General features: G+C 28.6%; 1 protein-coding gene across 2 annotated transcripts; it reads left to right on the top strand.

Annotated features, from left to right (window-relative positions):
- Positions 1 to 6966: 6966 nt before the first annotated feature.
- Positions 6967 to 8820, top strand: LOC112516954 (protein ELF4-LIKE 3). 2 transcript variants are annotated; one of them, XM_025124220.1, is made up of 2 exons: positions 6967 to 7156; positions 8209 to 8820. In XM_025124220.1, the coding sequence occupies exon 2, from the start codon at positions 8234 to 8236 to the stop codon at positions 8549 to 8551; it is 318 nt and encodes a 105-aa protein (XP_024979988.1). In that variant the 5' UTR covers positions 6967 to 7156; positions 8209 to 8233; the 3' UTR covers positions 8552 to 8820. The 2 variants fall into 2 exon arrangements, 1 of the variants encoding a protein (XP_024979988.1); XR_003069629.1 differs by lacking the exon at positions 6967 to 7156 and adding an exon at positions 7244 to 7391 and having other exon boundaries at positions 8209 to 8561.
- The last annotated feature ends 5197 nt before the right edge of the window (positions 8821 to 14017 follow it).

The following is a 14017-nucleotide window of genomic DNA, read 5'->3' as shown; positions in this document are numbered from 1 at the left end:
TCTCTATTTTAGATAATAATAATAATAATAATAATAATAATAATAATAATAATAATAATAATAATAATAATAATAATAATAATAATAATAATAGAGGTATTTCTTTGAAGCAAAATAGAGAACAACATCTCTATTTCAGAAAATATGTTGGAGATGTTATGATGGTTTAAGGTTAATACACGTTACAACAAAATTGGGTTTATAGGACATCACCAATTTATAAGTGTCCTAATAGACCGTTTTATAAGATTCAATTTATAAGACCAAAAATAAAGCTTTCAATCTAAGGGGGTTTATAGGACGTTTTTAGCATCTTAATAATTTTTAAGAACACTTTTAATAGAAAACGTTGCATTAACAATTTTATAGGACATTATTTGAAAAAATGTCTTATAAAACAACTGTTCTATAAGAATATGAGTTTATAGGATATTTTATCAAAAGTCTTATAAAATTGCTAATTTAACGCTTTATATTAAAAATGTCCAAAAAAATTATGAGGACACCTAAAAACGTCCTATAAACTTATTACAACGACTTTATATAAGATGTTTTATCACTTAGTCCTATAAATTAAGTCTTATAAAATAGTCTAGATTAAATTATGGATTTGGTCCCTAAAGTATGTCAAAAATTATAGATTTGGTCCCTTAATTTCATTTATACAAAAGAACCGTTCATATTATGCACTTTGTCATGGATTTGGTCCTTCACACCAAAGAAGTTAAGGGACCAAATCCATAATTTACTTAATAGTTTATTATGATACTTAGGGATCGTTTGGCAGTTGCTGAATGGTTTGGTCCAGAATGATTAATTGATTAGAATGATTAAGAGGCTCTCATGATAGAGTGTAAAATGAAATATAATTGTTTGGTAATTGTTTACAATGAAATTAGGGTGCTTAATGGTTAAGGGAGACTCATGATACAAAATTATTCACAGGGTTTTAGAACCATTAAGAGGCAAACTTTTTTTTGCCAAACAAGATTCATCTCTTAACGATTCAGAGACTGCCTCTTAATGGAACTATTAAGAGGTAAAGAAACAACCTCTTAGAAAAGTATGGTATCCAATAAACCAATTTTCTTGTTGTGACAAAAAAACAAAAAACAAAAAATTCCTAAAATTTTGTTGAAAATATTATATATTTACAGACTTTAAAGAGAAATACAAACAATTTAAATTGTATTATTGGCTCAAGCTACCTTGTGGTAAATTTTTTTTGTCATAAACTAACGTGTGAAAATAAACTTATTAATGATATCACTTTTTTACACTTGAAATTTTAAATAAAAACACTTGAAACTTCACAAAAGAACACTGTGAAGGTAATAAAATTCAAACATTCTCAGTAAAAATATTGTGAAGCTTACCTTCATGGTGTATTGCTGTGAAGTTTCAAGTGTAAGAAAGTGGTCTCCCGAAAACAAGTTGGTCTCTCTCTCTCTCTCTCTCTCTCTCTATACACATACACACATATATAGCTACATATGTAATTGGGGTGGAAGTGATTTCATTTATAAACCCAACTATTAGTATAAACTATACCAACCAATCTTAATCGCTCATTTATTTTAATGAATATCTCGATTGTTTTTAATACAAGTGTCGATCATAATAAATGAACTATGATAATCTTGCATGAATACCCAAATAATAATAAATAAACTCTCATCATTTGTATTGATTGTACTAATGGTCAGGCTTGTAAAAGATTTATGTTCCATTGGGATGTATCTCTCAAATACACACATCAATATTTATTTTTAAAACTATTTATTTACACAATAAAATCCTAGCCTACGCAATGACGGTTTAGAAATAACTAGACCAACTAAACCTAGATTGAAGTTTATTTTTGAGTCAAGGAACTGAATAATTTTGGGGGTTATGGACCGGCCCGGGCCCTGGCCCTTAGGACCAAACCAAAGACTGTTTCGGTTCAAGCCTTGTGTATTTCTAGTGTAAGTTCTGGACCTATTGATATTCCGTGATGGTTATAACGACAACCTCAACTTTCATACGTAAAGAATTAGTATAGCTGTGTTATATTTAGCTCAAAAAAATCGAACAAATTAAAAGTTGTCTAAATTATATCAAATATTCATCACTACTGAAAATTGTTTTATTTAAAGATTTAAAACATTATTATTTTAATATATATACACATAGTGTAACCAATGTTTAAACCTTAAAATAGTGTGAAAGCAACCTTAATCATATATAATGTTGGGGGTGATGATGAGTGAATTGATGTTAATGTTTTGGTTAAGGCACAACTTATAAGTGTTTTGGATGGGGGCGGGGGGCAAGAATCAATAATTTTGACCCAAGTGTCTTCAACCATTATTATATTGTGATGGGAACCATAAATCTTTTATAATTTCACAATAATAAATTCTTAATAATTATTTGTAATCATAATTGGTAAAGTCATAAAAATGGGTATTTTTATCCAGAAAATGAAAGCAAGAAAACAATACGGTTGACCAGGGGCGGATCCAGCCTTTAAGAAAAACTTTGTTGACTAGCTTAAATTTTTTATTTTCATCCTCGTCTTATATGATTTTCCCCTAGTCTCATATGACCATATGTTTCACTCTCTCAAGTCCCATCTAATGTCCCCCACCCCCGTTAATTTTCTGGATCCGACACTGTTACTGACAGTTGATCAAAAACCATGAAATAAAAAACTAACAGATAAATCTAATTGGTAATTTCATAAAATATAAACCACAAGAGTGGTGTCTGATTGGTTTGAGCTTGGCTCCAAAGATCAAAAGTATCAGAAAGTCACATATTCAAATACAAGGAGAAATAAAATCCCCTTGTGGCCACGGAGGTTCAAATGCGGTGACTCCAGGTTATCTGCAAAGCAGGCGGTCGCTCTGAGATTAGCCGGCTCGCATAACTGGTTGGATATCCATGTTAATAAAAAAATTTGGGTGTGAAAAAAAAAATTGATTTCACGAGATCTGATCATTGTAAACGAAATAAATAGAAATTGAAAACCACATAAATATCTTTAAACTCTGTTCGGGGATCTAGATGAAGAACTTTATAGGTTGAAAGTTGGGTCAAACTACAGTAGGTAGTTTGTCATATACGATATGTAACAAGCTTATGATGTTTTTAGTTCGACTTTCTTTCCAGACTGATTTCATTTCTCACGTCTGTCAAACGAAAGAGCCTGCTAAATTCTACATCTGCTTTGCATAATGGTCAGTCATGATAAAAAAAAAAAGGTTACAAAAAGACCTATAACTGTGACATGAATATCGTTTTCCTATCCATTTGATCAGTAAAGTAGACAACTCTTATATGTATTTTCTTAATAAAAAAGGAAATGTATTTCTAAATATAACGTTACTAAAAAGAGAAGATAAGATATTTTCTACAAGAAGAAAAAACAAATCGTACTTCCTTTTGAAGCAAAATGACGTACTCGTTTTATTATAACAAAAATACAGTATTTGATCTGACATATAATTTTATTAAAAATTTACATTGATAAGTAAATATAAATAAAATTAAATATTAATATCAAATAATAATTATAAATTTCAAAAAATAAATAAATAACAATCAACAAGTACATGACATATATAAGATAGAATTAAAGAAACTTGTGGACCACAATTATTTTATTAATGTTTTGTAATATATCAAATAAAGACAAGCTTTTCAACTTGTAGATATATTTTCAAAGTACTTTTATTTAATAAAATATTAATAAGAATATTACAAAACATTAATAAAATAAATAATGTTATTGTTTATTTTCGTTGAATAAATCATGGAGGATCACATAAGGTTCACATTAGGGATGTTTATGAGTTGGGTTGATCGGGTTGAAGACATTTAAATAATCCAACCTAATGCTTGCAGTTTGAAAAATTTTAAACTAACTCAACCCAAACGAAAGTGCAACCCAACCCGTATGGGTTAGTCGGATTGATACTTTGGTACATTAAAATATTCTTCTAACCTTGAATATGTTATTTCTTTACTCATAATTTATTTTTCATCGTAAACCATTTGATGCAACTGATCGATATTTCTTAAATCTTACGTATATCATATTCAATTAATTTTCTCAATTTACATATATGTTCACAATTACTGAATATATATACGAATGAGTCATATAAAGATGAAGAATATATTGAAAATATGTATATATGAAGAGGGTACGTGATAATGTAATTGTCTAATGCATATATTAATAGAAACTCAACAGTCATATTAAACCCAAGAAATACAAGGATATCAGGTTCATCAAGTTTGGTTGAATTCAAATAATAGTAACTCAATTTCAACCCAATACCCATGGTGTGAAAATTTTACAACTCGATTAGACATCGAATTGCTTCGAATTGAGTTATTTCGTGTTGGGTTGGGTTGGATTGGATTGATCGAGTTTTTAAACCCCCTAATTCACATGTTATATATATATATATATATATATATATATATTGTTTCTGTTTCTTAAAATGTTCTAAGGTTTCTTCTATACAAACCTTTTTTACATTACTTTTATAAGATTAAAAATTAAAATATATTTTTATAAGACTAAAAAATTAAAAATATGTTATTGTTTTTTATGATATTTATATTATATGGAAAAAGAAATTAGTAGGAAAACACATAACCTGATTTAGAAAATTCTGAGAAAGTATCATTTATTTATATTATCCAAAATTTTCTTAATTATTATGGTGTGCAAGCTTTGACTAATTAAATTGACTAAAAAATCATGTTTAGTATTTAAAATGGGCATTTATATTTGGAAATTCTAAAGATTTGAAAAATATTTATTCCAATAGCTACGCTAAAACTCTTCTCTAAGGTCTCGTTTGATTTGAAAGAATGGAATGGATTTGGGGGGATTTGCATTTCAAATCCATTTCAATCTCATGTTTAGTTTGTTGGATTATCCGGATTTGAAATCTTCTGATTTAATTGAAATCATTCAAACATGGGATTTTTGGAATCTTTAGGGAGTGCTCGGGATTTTATGGGATTTCGTAGAATTGTGTGTAATAAGGTTTTAAAAAATGTTGGAAACATTTGTTTTGTAATAATCGATTAATAAAAATGTTATTTAATTATTTTTATAATTGTTAATAATTTTTTCTACAATTTATTCATAAATAATGAAATCCAATTTCATTCCAAATCCTACAAACCAAACACACCAACAATTTCAAATACATTCCAATCCAAATCCTTCGAAAACAATCCTACAAACCAAACGGACCCTAAATTTAAGAAAAGAGAAGAAAATATAATAATAAAAAATTACAAAGACCTAAATATTTAGTTCTATAATAAATTTGTTTATATTATTTATGGTAATTAATTTCACATTGACAGAAAATAAGGTTTCTGAATTCGTTTAAGTTAGGTGGAGTTATGACAATTTGTCATCTGGATAGAAAATAGGATTTGTAAGCTATTTATAAGTTTTAAATTTTGGACTATAACCTTTTACCAATTTTAAGTTGTATTACAAAATACTAGAAGGGTACTCGCACAATGCAACGAGATATATCTCGATTTTAATGTTTTATTTTATTCTTTGTCTATGTCGATGTTATAATACGATTTTATGTGTTTTTTAAAAAAACAATAATGATTTTATTTTTGAATAAAATAAAATTTTGAAAAAAAATATATCAATGTTAGTATCAAATCAACTATCTAAATGTTCTCATTTTTTTATGTAATTTCTTTAATTTATTTTTATATAATTTAATTTAAGTTTAATAATGAAATGATTTATTTTTGGTTTAATAATATAATTTTTTATATTGATAATAATTAAGTATTTTCTTAGAAGTCAATGATTATCCTAATTATATTTTTGATTTTTAATATTTAAAATGAGATGTTTATCCTCTGTTTGATTATGTTTATCTACATTTAGTTACACGAATTCAAACAAGAAGCTTTAATAAGTTGTACTTACGCATAATTTACTTGTAATCTTAATTTTAAGTAATATGCATCAATAAACAGTACTTCATACATAAAAAATGGTTTTTAAGAGTTTTTGTCAAATGTTTTATAATATAGTATAAATTAAGTTATTTTATCGTTTTTGTATGCTAGCATGAGCAAGTTAAAGGTGCCCAGCTATTCTATCGTTTTGAGGCATACAAAGTTGTATGACCTACTTCTTAACATATAAGCGGTTGATATTTTACTGATATGACGATGCTATTGTTTCTAGAATCTAGTAAAGAAATCATCACAACCCTTATGCCGTATTCTTTATTTTGAAAAGAAGAAAAGGAAAATGACTTAAAAAAAAACTAAGGGTATATTTGAAACAACTTAATGCGCTTAATTAGACTTACAACTTATTTGGTCAGTTATACATAATTGTTTGATAGTGGCTTAATGATATAAAAAGTGATTTATTTATTAAATTTATAAGTGGAGCTATATGTAGAAAGTAATTTTTTTTCCAAACTTGTTCATCTCAATTAAAAAATACAATCCTTCTATATATGGAAAAACCCTCATAAACAAAACCCTTCAATTTTATACAAAGAGGTTAATCCATACAAACAAATTTATCCATACAAAACTTAATGGAAAACCAACCAAACAACCCCTAAATGAAAAAATATTTTTAATTTGGTTGGGAAGATGAACGGAAATTGCCTTATAAGAGACTGATACCTCCTTTATCACATACAGTCAGTCCAGATGTACAAACAAAAAAAAAATATTTAATAAAGCTGATCTAAAATATTACAGATGATATCAGAATCAGGAACTAAACTAATGTATCCTCAAACACGTTGTCTGGAATGTTACAAATTATTTGTAAAAATAATCTCAACCACAAAAATAAAAAAAATAACTCCAAAAATAAGAAATATATATATATATATATATATATTACAAAAAATCTATATTATCCGTGATGGAGCACAACTATTTGTAACCAATATTTTTCTCGTATGCATCAACACACACATCAGAGACAGATTTAGATTTTAGACAGAGGGTAGGTTGGGGGAGGGGGTGACTGTCAAATCTCCATATTCTCTCTCTCTAAAATTCCTAACTTTCTCTCTCTATCTCTCTCTCTCTTCCCTCAATCCTTTCTCTCTGAATATAATGCTCCCAGATTTTCAAGGTACGTTTTATATATATATATATATATATATATATATACACACACACACATATATATATATATATATATTTCACTTTTGATCACAAAATTTCAAACAAATTATGGTTTCTTGATTGTTTTTCAACTTCCATCAGCTTCCCAGTTCATCGATTTGCTCCATCTTTGATCTTATTGAGCCTGTTTCTTGAAATTAATTGGAGTTATTTCTTGATTACATACACTGTTCTTACTGTAGGTATGGATTTCATTTAAATTATTATCCAGTTTATTTTGCTCAAAATGATCTGTTTTCAAGATCTTCAAAGTGGGGGTTTCCATTTTTCTGGTGTTTTCCTTTTGAATCCCCAATTTTGTTCATCTTTTTCAGTTACCCAGAATTTGAAACCAAATTTCTGATGATGGGTTTGTTTCATTTTTTGCTTTACACATAGTTTCACACTTTTGGTGTGTGTAAGCTATATATATATATATATATATGTATATATGATGTATGCATGTTGTATAAAAGCCTGAAATGATACCCATTTTGGTGTTTATGTTGATACATGTAATCTTTGATTCTTGAGATTCTTCTTTTTTGAAAACTCAGAGTTATTAACCCTTTTGGGTGGGTGTTTATTTTCTGAGTACAAATGGAAAAAGCTTTTCCCCTTTATGGAAATAAGATCTCCTTTTTTACATCTCATCATATCCTCAATAATAACTTCAAAATAAAAACACTGAATTATTAGTTTTTGTAAACCTTCATTAAAAAGTTTCAATAATTATAACCCAATTTTGTGTGCAATTATTTCCACATTTTGTGTTCTTCAATGAAAGCAAAAAAACAAAAGAAAAAGAAACCCCCAAATGGGTGTCATGGTTTTCTTGTTTCAGAATCAGAACTTGTCTCTTTTGCTCAATTTTCTTCCCTCTTTTTTTAATGATTTTCCCCCAAATCTTATCATGTCTTTTGTCTGGTCTTATTCTTATTCTTATTACTACCAAACTGCATATTAAATTGGAATAGAAAAGATGAGGGCTTAACCTAAACAGCTCATATGTCTGTGCAGATTTGGAGTTGATCTGAGAGCTTCAATGGAGGGAAATGGTGGAGCTCATTTAGATGGGAAGGTGTTGCAGACATTTCAAAAGAGTTTTGTTCAGGTTCAGAACATTTTGGATCAAAATAGGGTTTTGATTAATGAGATTAATCAGAATCATGAGTCCAAAATCCCAGATAATCTCAGTAAAAATGTGGGATTAATCAGAGAGCTGAACAACAATATAAAGAAAGTTGTGGGTCTTTACTCTGATCTTTCATCAAATTTCTCAAAATCCATTGATGTCAATTCATCTGAAGGGGATTCAAGATCAGATGGGAAAGCTGTGCAGAAGAGGACTAGGCCTGCTTAATCAGCTCAGCTCAACTTCCAATTTTTCTGTTTCTTGAATTCTTTTTTAATTTGCATTGTGGGTTTTTTTTTTAAAGGAAAAAAAAAGAAAAAAAAAAGAGAGATGAAAATGGGGTCCATTTGTGTTGTTTAATAGGGAAGTACATTAATTAATTTTAATTAGATTTGTGTAACTCTTTGTTATCTAGTAGTGGCCTTTTCAGATATTTAAGAATAACCTTTTGTAAATCTTTCAATCTAATTGAAATCAAGAATGTCTTTTTGACCAAATTTATGTGCTTTCTTGGATGGTTTTTTTTACAATTTTTAATGCATAAAGTACAACTTTTTTTACCAGGATCAAAGATTTGGGAACACGTATTGTTAGCTCCAAGATTTCTAGTTTGTGTGTACCTTGATTAATCTGATGGGTTCCTTAGAAAAAGTCCCTAATGATCTTAAGTAGACTCGAACCGATGAACCAGCCTAGCGTTTATTCTGTTAGCTCCAAGCTTCATAGGTTCACATTCAGTGGCGGATCCAAGAAATTAATGGGGGTGGGGGTACGTTGGATGAGACTTAGGGGAGGCAAGCATATGGCCATATGGGGCTGGGGGGAAACCATGTAAGACGAGGTAAAAATAGAAAATTTAAGCTAGTCAACAAACGTTTTTGGTCTTTGATTGAAGGTCTTCCCCCCCCCCCCCCAAAATCCTTAAAGGCTGGATCCGCCCCTGTTCACATTAAGGTGTTGTTTGTAAGCACCTCAATTGATTCCATGGGATCTTAAAGCCTAGCTTTTATTCGGTTAGCTCCAAGATTCATAGATTCACGTTAAGGTGTTGTTTGTAAGCACCTCAATTGATTCAATGGGGTGTTCAGGAAAGTCCTGACTTGACCCTATTAAGGAAACTCGAGCTGACAACCTAAGATAAAGAGTTAAAGTCTAGCCTTCAGTTGGTTAGCTCCAGGATTCATATGTTGCTTGTATGCGTTTCGATTAATTCAATGGGTCTTTAAGATAATAGCTAGGAAAATTTACAGTGGATTTAAGATAACTCGAACTGATGATGTATGAAAATGATTCTGAAGTCTAGCCTTTCAGTTGGACTCACCGATAAAGAAAAAAAAGGTATATTAATGGTAAAAGAATTCAAGTTTGGTTGCAAAAAGCATAATCACTGAAACTCATGCAATAAAGGAAGACCATTTAAGAGGTTTTTCAACAGTTATGTTAAAATTATTTTAAAATACAGTATCATATATTAAAATCTCTAAAAAAATTACACCCAAATCCAAGTACTCTATTTTAATAGTTCTATCATTAACTATATTATTAACATATTCAATACATCTAATAAAATATATTTTTTCCTGCTAAACATTTAATTTCAATATCTCATATTTGTGAGAAATAATTAAATATTAAAGAGTTTAAAAGATTTCTCCAAAAGTAGAGATTTTTACTTTCTCTCTCTTCTTTTCTCAGTTTTAACTTACAAGATAAGGGGTGTTTGTTTACCTCTTAATAGTTTCATTAAGAGACAATATCTGAATCATTAAGAGATGAATCTTGTTTGGCAAAAAAAAGTCTGTCTCTTAATGGTTCTAAAACCCTCTGAATGATTTTGTATCATGAGCATCTCTTAACCATTAAGCGCCTTGATTTCATTGTAAACAATTACCAAATAATTATATTTCATCTTGCACTATATCATAAAAACCTCTTAATTATTCTAACCACTTAATCATTCTGCATCAAACTATTCAGCAACTGTCAAACAACCCCTAAGATAGCTATTGCAGCAATAAAATTGCTAAAACCTCACTTTCTCTATTTTAACATAGCTATTGGAGATGTTCTAAGTACAACATATCATTGCATCTTCCAAAGATTCTTTAAAATTTCTTCAAAGTGAAAAATTAACATTTAAAATCTCCAAAAAATTAGATTCAATTTCAATAGTTATCCATTTTGGATATTACAACATTAATTATATTATTAAAATATTTCATATATCTGATAAAATATTATTTGTCTTTTCCAAATATTTAATATCAATGTTTTAAATTGGTGGGAATATGATAGAAATATATTTCTCTCACATGTAATCATTTTAAAGCAGTTCTTCAAATTTGGAGAATTTTACTTTTTTTTTAAATATATAATATTTATATACGAGAAATAGAACAAATAAATTCACACACCCTCCTCATCTTTGGTGAGGTTTGAATCATTGTCTTCCTAGAAAGCCAATGACTCACATACCACTTTGTCACTCTCTTTCTCTTACATTGTTCATTCCGGAGAAAGTTACGAAAATTTTGTTGGAGGTTTTTTTTTTTATTAAAATCTTTTTTTTTCTCTTTTAAAAAAAAATATGTTATAAACAGTATCATGTTTGATGCAGAGATTAAACGTGAGATCAACTGATTATAATTCAATTGAGTAATGATAACTTAAATGAGAATAATTGATTTTGAGGAAAAGGTTAATCTTATGAGCTGTTTAAGCACCCTTTTATGATCATAACCATCAAATTGTCAAAAGGGTAATATTGTTTTGTCTTTTGGGGATTTTCTACATCATTTCTTTATAACTTTTATTACAAAGACTTCAAAAACCAAACTATTATGTGTCGGGTTCACGTGAGACCAGTCTGTTTTCATGAGACATATGAAACCATTTTTTTACACTTGAAGGTAAAAAAACCCCGAACATTCATAGCAAAACGCTGTGAATGTTACCTTCACATCTTTTTGCTGTGAATGTTACTTTCACATCGTTTTGCTGTGAAGTTTCAATTGTAAAAAACTGTTCTTACGGGTCTCATGAAACCAGGTTGGTCTCACGTGATCCCATCATAATAGAAGAGACTATTTATGAAGTATCAGACCATCCATATCAAATTAAAACCCTAAAACTTTATATAAATGTTTCACCTGCCAAACTTCATTCATGTCTGTCCTAAAAGGCACAAACCCTAAAATATAACAAGGTCTTAATATTTCTATGTGAGACATATACACACATGTTATAATCATTTACAAATCTAATAAATTGTATAAACCTACAAATCAATTTTAATGCGTTTTTTTACATATGAAACAACATCTGTGAAAATAAAAGTGTTTATACAATATTGTTTCATATGTGAAACATTCATGATTGCTTTATGTGTGGAGAAAAACAGTCATGAACGTTTCAATATGAAAAAAACACTATATGAAAATGCAACTTCACATATATTGTTTCATCTATAAAACAACACACAAAAACTAATTTGTACAAATTATTAGGTCATAAAAAAGAACTTGGTGTATATATATATATATATATATGTGTGTGTGTGTGTGTGGGTTGGGTTCACATGAGACCAACATGTTTTTGTAAGACCCGTGAGACCATTTTTTTACACTTGAAGCTTCACAGCAAAACGCTGTCAAGGTAAAAAAAAATTGAACCTTCACAGCAAAAACACTGTGAATGTTATTTTCACAACGTTTTGCTATGAAGTTTCAAGTATAAAAAGTGATCTCACAAAAAAAGACTGCTCTCACATGATCCAAGTCTATATATATATATATATATACACACATATAATTTGTTTCAAATACAACCTATCGTATTTGTACAACCAATACAACCCAATAAATTGAAATATTTATGAAAATGATGAGAGTTCATTTATTATGATTTAAATATTTATAGAAGATGAATACGGCTCATTAATTATGATTAATACTTTATATTAGAAAATAATAAAAACTTCTATAAATTACATATTCATCAAATTAAATAGACGGTTGAAATTAAGTTGTATTGGTTGTACAAATATAAGAAATTATATAATAACTCACCTATATATATATATATATATATATACATCTGTGTATATATTAAAAGTTAAAACCAAAGTCTCTATATTTTTACAAGAAAACCTAAATCTAAAGGCACTCTGTTGTTCTAGACCTTTTACACAACTCACCAGTACAACACAGTGGTGGCAGATACTGTTTGTTGTGCAGTACAACCCCCCCCCCCCAAAAAAACACAACCACACCAAAACCCATCTCTTTTCACCAGATTTGAAAACTCTCAACTATACCCACTTGTACATTATGCATCAAAACTTGTACACCACCTGTACTTTGGAATTTTTTTAAGACACTTAACCCCCCAAAACTCTTCTGTCTTCAAATTTTTGTTCTACTTTTTATGATTTGGATGAGCAGAAGACACTCATAAACTGCATGCACATCTCTCTCTGAAAAATACCCTGAAACTAATACAAAATCAAACACAGCTTTTTTTTAAAGATAATATTTTTTTTATCATTGTTATATGGCAAACAGCATCCTTTTAAAAATGGTAAATTTTATGATTTAATTTGATTCTTATTTTGGGTAATGTATTTTTAAAACTTTCATTTTGGTACTTAAGATGTAAATGTTTAAACATTTAAGTATCCGAGTAACTGATTGAAGAATTAATTGGTTATCCAGATACTTAAATGTTTAAAATTTTGAATTTAAGATTTCAAAATGAAAGTTTTAAAAATACGTTATCCAAAATATAAAATAAATTAAAGTACGTTACTTTTTTATGTAATTTGCTATTTAAAAAGTATACTGACAGAAAAATTATGGATTTGTGAAGGGTAATGTTGTTAGTTTCACAATCACACACCACCACAAGTTAGAATCTAAGATAAGAGTGATGGGGTTTTGACCATTTTTTTTTTAATTATTATTAATTTTTATTTGTTTTTGTTGTATTCGACCAATTGGAAATCTTTGAGATGGTGTTGATGTGAAAGGAATAGTTAAAGAATTTAATACGTTCAAAGGTAGTTTTCAGCATTAAAATACTATTTTATTATTATATATAGGGTTGTTTGTTTACTTTTTAATTGTTTTATTAAGATACATTTTTTGAATTGTTAAAAGGTGAATTTTGTTCGGTAAAAAAAAGTTTGTTTCTTAATGGTTCTAAAACCTCTTGAATGATTTTGTATTCTGAGTCTTCCTTAACCATTCAGCACTCTAATTTCATTGTAAACAATTATATCTCATTTTGCACTATATCATGAGAGCTTCTTAATCATTCCGACCATTTAATCATTCTACATCAAACCATTCAGTTTCTGCCAAACAACTATACACTGATGTTGAAATCATGTTCACAAAATAGGGGTTGTTTGTTTACATAATGTTTGTTTACCTCTTAATAACTTAAGAGACAACATCTGAATTGTAAAGAGGTGAATCATATTTGGTAAAAAAAAGTTTGTTGCTTAATGGTTCTAAAACCCCTTGAATGATTTTGTATCATGAGTCTTCTTTAACCATTCAACGCTCTAATTTTATTGTAAACAATTATCAAACAATTATATTTCATTTTGCACTATATCATGAGACCTTCTTAATTATTCCGATCACTTAATCATTCTACACCAAACCATTCAGTTTCTGCCAAAAAGTCATA

Source organism: Cynara cardunculus, assembly GCF_001531365.2.
Source record: "Cynara cardunculus var. scolymus isolate 2C chromosome LG 8, CcrdV1, whole genome shotgun sequence".
Taxonomy (NCBI): domain Eukaryota; kingdom Viridiplantae; phylum Streptophyta; class Magnoliopsida; order Asterales; family Asteraceae; genus Cynara; species Cynara cardunculus.
Note: the sequence above shows the minus strand (reverse complement) of the source record. Positions and strands in the feature narration are given on the sequence as shown.